Source organism: Anopheles cruzii, chromosome 3 (assembly GCF_943734635.1).
Source record: "Anopheles cruzii chromosome 3, idAnoCruzAS_RS32_06, whole genome shotgun sequence".
In the NCBI taxonomy this organism is placed as follows: domain Eukaryota; kingdom Metazoa; phylum Arthropoda; class Insecta; order Diptera; family Culicidae; genus Anopheles; species Anopheles cruzii.
This window is the reverse complement of record NC_069145.1, coordinates 20,975,526-20,984,719: the sequence shown is the minus strand read 5'-3', so window position 1 is coordinate 20,984,719 and position 9,194 is coordinate 20,975,526. Positions and strand designations below refer to the sequence as shown.

At 49.7% G+C, this 9,194-nt stretch overlaps 1 protein-coding gene across 1 annotated transcript; it reads left to right on the top strand.

The window, feature by feature from the left end:
• The first annotated feature begins 3,831 nt into the window (after nt 1-3,831).
• LOC128270033 (protein atonal-like) lies at nt 3,832-4,335 on the top strand. The gene has a single exon (XM_053007435.1). The coding sequence runs from the start codon at nt 3,832-3,834 to the stop codon at nt 4,333-4,335; it is 504 nt and encodes a 167-aa protein (XP_052863395.1).
• The last annotated feature ends 4,859 nt before the right edge of the window (nt 4,336-9,194 follow it).

The following is a 9,194-nucleotide window of genomic DNA, read 5'->3' as shown; positions in this document are numbered from 1 at the left end:
ACGTTGCCCTTAATTGGTGTTATTGTTTCGCTAATCATAGTTTACGCTCGAGGACTGCCAAACCCACCGGCCGGGGATGTCAAGTGTGTGTGTGTGCCACCCGGAAACACACGTCGGGTCGGGACGGTGGTACAAGTGGAAAATTGATTTTGTCCCTTGCGCGGTGACTTGCACGCTGCCGCAAGAGCGAAACTCCATACAGCAGTGTGACCGAAACCCCGAGTTATTGGAAAAAAATAACGATTTGCTGTATCGACCGTGTCAAACAAACCGTTTGGGGTGTACATTTTGCGTGCGGTTGCTGAAGAAGAACACCGAAATTGCCCGGCAAAGAACATCACTCAATTATGACCATAAATGTTTTAACCAACAAAACCGCACACACTCCCGTCGTCGAGTGGCAGCGGGGCGGAAAATGTCGCAAACCACACACCGAGGCCAGCACACTGGCGTAACGCACGAGTGTGTGGGGTCCGGGCAGGCACAAAAAAGAGATGACGCCGAGGCCGAGGCGTAACTTGAGATTACGCCAGTCAGGGGCAATTTTTCGATAATCTAGATGCACCACCGTTCCTTCCAGAGGTTCCGCAGGCCGAGGAGCAAAAACTGGCACTCAGAACCTTAGGGAGAAGCTATCGAAAACGGTAAAGAGCGGACCGAAAGCACCGCAGAAGAAAGGAAGTAATACGTCGCTTACATCGACCGGCCAGTGAGTCCGCATCCTTCAGGTCCCCATCTTTCAATCGGAAGATGTGATTTTAATAGTGTCCCTCGGAACGCATAGAGCCTGACTTCCTGTGGAGGGCATCTCTTTCGATTGGGGCGGAAGTTTCTCTCATACGCAGTTCCCACCGAACAGCGAGCGAGCGGACCACCGACACTGGAAGACCCCCGCTGTAGGTTCTGGAACCAGCATCGGGCCCGTTCACGGTGTGTACGGTACGACCCCGTTTCGAAGGTTCCTTTCCCAGAAGGTACCCCCGTCAGCGCGGTCAAGGTTCTACCGGTGCCGCGCCAGAACCGTTAGAGCGAAAGGATTCGATTACTGGGCGACGGCGAACGATGGCGAAAAGAAAAACCCGCCAAGAACCATGTTGAAATCTGATGTTCATGGCAACAGCACGCAAGAAGAGGAGCAAGAACAAACCGCCCTACGCACATATGCCCCGTACATGGGTGCGTAGCTCGCGCACGCATCGACCGCAGGACGAGGTCGGCTTTGGTGGCAAATTTTACGCTTTGCTGAAAGTGTTGGGTTGGATCAAAACAAAGGCTAATCAATTAGGGTTGGCAGGCCCTAGTCCCTGGTGCCTCCCGGGGGAACCTGTTACAAACCTCCCTAATGCTAGCGAGTACCGTTAATAAAACAAAAACAATATGCACAGTGATAGACGAAACCATGATCCTTTGCTCGGAAAATAGAATAGGCTCACCTAAGACTAGTTGCTAGTATTATGTAATGTGGCGTTAAGAAGTATAAAAATGTTGTTAAAAACAATAAAACTATATGATTAATATGTCAACCTTAATGTGAGGGATGGCAGCATAAATTATGTTTTCACATCACTCAGCGACGGCCATGCCATTAATACGTTTTCGCTCACCACTGTTACTTGCCATCTAACGCAACATGAAACAGCGCCCCGGGGACAAGGGTATTGAATGACAAGCCCTTGTTTTAATCCTTTCCCGATCGGCCGTACCCGTGGGTGGCATCGGGATCGGGTCAGCGTTTGTCGTCGTCTGGTTGCGTTCGGTTCGAGGTTTCGAGATTCTCCTCGCGCAGGTTGAGAAGCTGCAGGTACCAGGGGTCTTGCCATAAATTCTGAGAAACCACAAGCGACACGAAAGCGCCCTGACAGTGGGAATGAGCCTGCGAATGGATGGCGCCAGACGCTACCGCCGGCGAAGGCGTTTGGGGTGTTTTCCCACAACCGCAACAGTAGCACGCAACGGCGAAAGGATGACAAATCTGAACTTTATTTGAATTTAATTGAAAACCCTAGTAGTTTGTCATTCTACCGGCAGAGTTCCGCCCCTCGGGGCATGGGTGCCTCCTACGCCATCCGTTTACTCGGTGGCCACCGTAAAACACGGGTTCGAATTCATAAATAAACCCAGAGGAAGGACACCGTTTCTGTCACCCGGCGTTCCCGGGGCGTTTGTGGTGGCGGCGTCCTTTCCAAGGGCTGCCGCCCATGTGCCCATGTGTTCCGTGTGTGTGAATCGCCTCGATCTCGACCTGGGAAAGGATCACCTGCCGCCCTAGTGCGCCCTGGTGCTGTGGGGAAATTTCTTCGGTGCAGCGAGTGAGTGCATTTTTCTGCACTGCAGTTCGCTGACCGTCGCCGTGACCCCCTCTGTGACGGACAGGACAATACGCTCGGTTGCGGTCGGACCTGCTGCGCGATGTCAAAACGGCCCCATAAAGATATAAAATTGCGACCGGGCGACGAAAAAAGGTGCAACCCCTCGTGGGGGAGATCCGTTGGGGAGAAATACACAGAGCGCGCGGGATCGGGTGGGCCAAGAATTTTGAATACCCGCGCCTGCAGACGGCACACAAGCTGCACCCGCGCGGGACAAATTGAATGATATTTTGTCAAATCGATAATCATAAAATTATAATCCTCTCAAGGCGTATCAGCATCAAACTATCGCCACCGGCAACCCGGCTCGACCACCGTGCCGGCATGACAAACGGGGACGGCTGCAAAGTATCCTTTTTCTGTATGTTTTTTTTTTGCTTTTGGTTGCCACGAGGACCCCGAAACGGTAGTCCCTTCGTTTTGCGCCCTTTTGCGGACCTCCCCGGGAACACAAACGTTCCCGCAAACTTTGTCAAAGCCGCTTTGGAAGTTTGATTTTCGATTGTAGATAGTCGGCGGTCCCTTGGACAAGTGGCAGTGTTCCCGGCGTGAGCCAGCCCCCGTTCGTCCCTGCACGGTAGCCTCGGCGCGGAGCACCTGCCAACGGGGTTGCCCGAGGGTGTGTCTAGGGCGCTAGGGACTACTTGGCGGGAAGATCAAGTATTGGGAAGCGAAAACAAAACGGAAAATAGGCGTTCGGTGCCGCAAGATCGGCCACAGGAAATTAGGTCCGAGAAGGAATTTAATTTCCGCTACCTTCGCTTATCTCCGCGTGATCGTGACGATTTTGGCCAGAGAAAACTAACACGCACGGGCAGAGGAAGATAGGAGGAAGAGAGAAATTTTGCAATGGACCCTTTTGGACTGGACCGCCTTCTCATTAAGTAGCTCCCACGGGATGGTTTTAATTTTTGGAAGCCCGAGTGGTCCGAAAGGATCGATCGAATCGGCGATCGAGGTCAGAGTCCGAGGACCCCGACAGGATTTGCAGGATGCGTGAGAATTTAACCTCCAGCCCCACGTCGGAACAGGACGTCAGAGTACCATCCTTGCACGGTACAGCACGGAAGCTGATGAAATCTCCGCTTTACTCCCGCTCGGGGCTCCCGTGGGAAAGTAAATTAATTAAAAACGGCTCGAAGCTCGAACCCCAAATAGTCGAGGGAGAAGCAAGTGTCGGGCGAACTGACCTCTCTTTGCGCAATTGCTCGCACCCGACGGGGTGCGAAGCTGATGATTGGTTCAGACACGGCACGTGTGCCCCGAAGGCATCGCCGGCCGGAGAAGGGCCGAGACTGTCGGCGGGGAAGTTGTTTCGGTTCTGGTTTCCGCCCGTTCCTGCTGACCGAAGTGATCCGAACGGTGCCGAGCCCCGACCGAGCTCCGGGGGCAGGTATATAAAGGTACGTGGCCGATCCTGCGGCAGGTTAGTTTGAAAAAAGCTACGAAAGACGGAACAGCGATGAGCGCAGCGGACGTGTTCAACTTCCAATCGCCCTACGAAGGATACGCCGCCGGCCAGCAGATTACGTCGATCGTCGGTGGCAACGATCTGTATCCGTTCGCCGAAGGACACTTCGCACAGAGGCACTACCCACCGAGTCCTGCCTATACGGGCAACGTCAGTGAAAGGGACAGCAGCAGTAGCAGCAGGAGCAGGGTCAACCTCGAGCACGACAGTAGCACCTCCGATAGTGACGTCCTAACGAACGCTGGGACCCGTGCCGGTGTCGTGAAAAGCAAAGCCAAACGGGGCGGCGGCGGTTCACTTCCGACGGTCGTGAGGAAAACCCGACGTTTGGCGGCCAACGCACGCGAACGGAAGCGCATGAAGGGGCTGAACGAGGCGTTCGATCGGTTGCGCCAGTATCTGCCATCGCTGAGCAACGATCGACAGTTTTCCAAGCACGAAACCCTGCAGATGGCACAGACGTACATTAGCGCGTTGGCGGAGCTCCTCGAATGAAGCCTCTTATCCGGAGGGAACCGAAGAGAGAACAGAGAACATGAGGGAGTGAGAAAGGGCATGGCAATAGTTAAGTTATTTATTGCTGTTAAACTGTGTAATTTAATTGGTAGCATGTAATAGAACCATCCGTTACAAAATGTTGAAAATAAAGTAAATCTTTTTATGATATGTCGCTGATTAAATCGGTTTATTGACTTTTGGTTTTTTACTGCTTTTTTGCCAGAAATATTTACAGTAACCTATTTTTTGTGGACCATTACCACCATATTTTGGTGTATAAATAACTTCTTGGTCGTTTTAACTACAACAACCAACTAATCCTTTGTTAACTGCTTTAATAGTCGAAATTACAGGAGATTGCGGAAAATTACAATTATACTGAAGCGTATCCCATTAAAAATCTCAATCGCAAATTGAGCGAACTGATTATTTCTGAGCCACCAGCGAATGTTCCTATCTAAACGAAACCATATGACCAATTCAAACTAAAATTGTTCATCTTCGTTCTTGTCATTAGTATTTTAAATTACTTTTTTTAATTGTTTGGCAAAACAGAATATATGCAAAACTTCTTCGGAACTTCTTGTTGTTAGTTCAGAGTTTTTGACAAATTTCTTTTGATGATTTCTTAGCAACTGCTTCAAAATGTATCACAAAACTTTTACATTCTTTGCATTTACTTAGCGTTTACAACGTATTTTGCCTCCTTCTTTTCGATTGGTACACAAAATTGTCTAACAAAAGAATTTAGAACGTTATATGGAGCGGCCCTTTAAGTGGTTTTTACTGTATCTTTACTCAATTCAAAGAATAATTCGTTGTCGCACTGAAAAACGAAGTCATCAGCAATGCATTGAATTGAATGGAAAGGTATTGGATGGCCACGAAGGATCTTGAAGGTGTTTGGCCTTCATTTTGAATATAGAAGGGAATTGCACTAAGCATTTCAAGCAGCATAAGCAGTAAAATGTGTGTTAAAGAATCAATCTTATGCTGTTAAAATTGTCTGAACGAAACATGTTCACTAACTAACGTGTTTTCTAGAGAACCACACATTATAAATACTTTCAAAAGTTAAATGGACTGGCATGGAAAAGTTGACCAATAATTAGTCAACCGACTTTTAAATAAATTAAAGAACATTAATACCATAGGACTCGAGCGTAGAGTTTATGAAAACGTTGATCCTACCGTTCATCCATCTCACTTAACGTATTTCGCTACCACTTTTCCAACTGCAAAGCGCCTTTCGGCTGCAATCGGTCCAAGGTGCCAAACCAATATCTCATCATGCCAAACGGTGGGTTTTCGGAACGGATCTCTTCAAAGCGTCCCGGCGGTGGCGGAGGCGGTGGCGGCGGCGACATGCGGTCCCGACACGTGGGTGTAGAAGGTTTCGGGTTTGCGGCCAAAACAAAACAAACATCATCGTAACGTATGGGCTTCTCCAACATATGGTGCACGATCGGATCGGAAGGAAAAAGGACGAACGTGTGCCTGGATGGGCCTGTATTATCTCCGGAATGAGCTGAGCAGTGCGTCGGATAAGATAAGTGTGCGATCAGGTAGTGTTCGGTTCAGGCTCGCCAAAACAGTTCGCCAAATGGTGGCTGCCCCGTACCCTGGCGTTTATGCTGCCTGACGAAGGAAGCTGGAACTAATGTGACGCAACTCTTGGCTCGCAGATGGCTGATGGAGGATGAAAGCACGAGATTCACTCGTCCCTTGGTCGATTGCAGCGCTCAGCTGGTACAGCCGACGAGCATTCAACAGCATGTAGTCGATCAGAGCAAGAAGTAATAGGAAGTCTGTGGCAAAAGTGACCGAACCTAATGGCTTGGCGCACGTGTGTTGGCGTTGGCCACGGGCACACTTAATTCTGAGCCCGATCACTTGGCGGTTCGCCCATGCCGTGTTATGATGAGCGAAGAGCAAAATCACCGAAAATTAGTTTCAACATTTATCGGCACGCAAAATGGGCATCATAGCACGGGCGGAGCATCCACCGGAGCTAATGCTACAGAGTTACGCGATCGTTTGCGTCCATCGCCTCCAGAGCCTCTGCCAGGTCTCGGTCTCTTGATCCTTTTCGAGTCAGCCGGTCGTTCCGGAAGAGGAAGCTAGGCACAGAGGAACAACAACACCCCTTTGGTAGCCCTTCGCTTCCTCGCCGAAGCCACGCTTCCATTGTCAACCGGTGCCGGGTTCGGGTCGGGTCGGTCCTGCCACTACGCCGAGCTGTCGACAGCATAAGGCGTCACTTGTCCAATGGTTGGGTGCACTTTTTTCCTGCCGTCGAGCTTTTACTGTGAGCTCTTCGGCGTACGGAGAATGGCAACATATGTTGCTTTTCGGATCCTGATGAGTTTTTCCCCATCGGCTTTTTTGGGTGCCCGAGCCCAAGGATGGGCTTGGGCTCGGGCGAACGGATAGGCGCAGTAGGACTGACTTTAGGAAGCGGCCAAGAAATAATGAACACCACGAAGAAAACGGGAGAACTTCTTCGCCGCAGTTTGATCCCTTCGCGCGCCAGCCGCGCAGAAAACACTCGGAAAGGAGTCGGGAAAAGGAAGAAAACTTACCCACACGCAGGCGCACGAAAGCGTTTGCCTAATGGGGGCCCTGCGCCTGCGCGCGTGAGGAACCAAAAAAGGCATCCTTTTGCGATGCGGTTGCGGTTTAGTGGTTGGCGGGATCGACCACGCCATACTGGCCCCGTGTGTCCGGCAGGATCGACGAATGCTTACGCATGACTGGGCATCGCAGGCGTGGTTGTGTGTGTGTGTGTGGCCGTCATTTGTATTCTGGCACCCGGAGCGTGTGCCAGTCGCGTGGCATACGTGACCGGGGAGCAGGCCGCCGTTAAGCTGGAGGCGAACAAGTGTTTCGACAAAGTACGAATACTACACCTACTTGCTGTTGTTGTTGAAGGGAATTAAACTTTTAAACTTCTGAAACGTACTAGATGTAGTCTAATTAAAAAACTGGCATGATAATTTAAATTAAATAACAATATTAAGTAGATAGGTGAGTGAGAAAACATTTAAGAAAGATCACATTTGTGCTCTTTAATTTAACGAACACAAGGAACTGGTATTGGATTGTTACTTCTTTAGACTCGTCTCATCATTACAATTACAAGAACAAAAATAAGCATAAACACACGTTCCTTAATTTAAATATGTCAAACCAGGCGTAGATCAACGATCATGGGCATGTTAAATGTTGTACTTTGCTATTTATTTTTTGACCGTAAAAAATCCTCTTGTATTTATTTATTTAGTTTAAGGTGACCATGCCATGCAACATCACAATTTCGAATAGGGTAAAATCGACAAGCCGAATTAATACGGCCCAGTCCGTTTCTCTAAGTCCAAACCAGAACGGATAAGTTTGTTTAATCCATCATTTTAGTGAAACAAATATCGGAGACACTCCTTAAATTGTGTAGTGGTAAGATGAAAGTTATAAACTGCTTCAAATCATTATACTGAATTTGATTAAACTGAAAGATATCGTAAGGAGAGAGAGAGCGTTCCGTTGTATTTCAGTTTCTTTGCAGTACATACTTTTCGAAATTCTCTAAACATTGAAATTGTTTCATAATCAGGATGAAGCATTTCCAACAATGAACTGCAACCATCAAATCTCAGGTAAATATTCCAATGAAGAATGAAGAAGCATCTCCAAATAAATATTCCAATGAAGAAGCTCAGCATCGAATCGAATTCCAATTATTTTCGAAACGGTCGAATAAAGTTAGTGTTGTGAGTCCGCGGAATAACTACCACCGGTTGTGAATAGTTTTGCTAGAACTTTATTTCGATTCACCAGAAAGAGTTAAAGAGATTTAAAGAGCTGCAAAATTATGTGTTCTTTCCACAACTCGTGATAGCGGACTCACAACACTGCAAAATTATGTGTTCTTTCCACAACTCGTGATAGCGGACTGCCTTTTAGTCCGCGCGATCGTGCTCGCTGCGGTTATCTTTCGGTCCTGTTTTCATCTATTTCTCCTAGATGGCGCTTACTTGATCTCTTAGCTGTCACTTTGTTGTTGTGATGTGTTGTGGCGGCTAGCTGGCTCTACCAATAGCCGCGGCTATTGGTAACACTCCCCCCCAGTACGACGACGCGATTGTCTGGTGAAGTCTTCGTACGATAGCCTGCTAGCACGCGCCTGACGTTACGTTTTCATGCGGCCTCGCGGCCTATGCCCTCGCCGGGCATCCCTAATTCTATGCCCTCGCCGGGCATCCCTAATTCTATGCCCTTGCCGGACGTGCCTATGCCCTCGCCGGGCATCCCTAATTCTATGCCCTTGCCGGGCCGGGTATTGTTTCGGGGTAGCTTGGGATCGGCTATTACTACCACGTCACCGATGGCAGCCGCTAACGACGTCGCTAGATTGTCCGGGTTCATTTTAAGCTTCGTGGACAGTAAAATCGCAGCCACGCGCACGAAGTCGAGAACGAAGCGCGAAGTGGTCGCCGTAAACATGCTCGACGACTCGCCGCTCATGATCGAACCGACGGTGGTCGCAAAGATAGACACAAGGAACGCCGTCACGATCGCTTGCACCTGTACCAACGCTATGAGGCCAAGGACCATTCCGCCGCTCGGGTGGCTGGGATCACCACCACCTCCGACCGCATCTCTTCCTGCCGTGTCACCATCGCCATCGCCACCGGCATTGTCCAGCTGCGCCCGCTTCGCCACTAGGATGCATCCGACGACCACCCATTCGGCCGTCACCGCGGGCTCCTCCGAGCGCGCCGGTTCTCGCCCGGCGGTGGCTGCTCCTTGACTGTTGTTGCCGTGGCGGTCAGCATCGTCGGGAGATTTACCTCGATCCC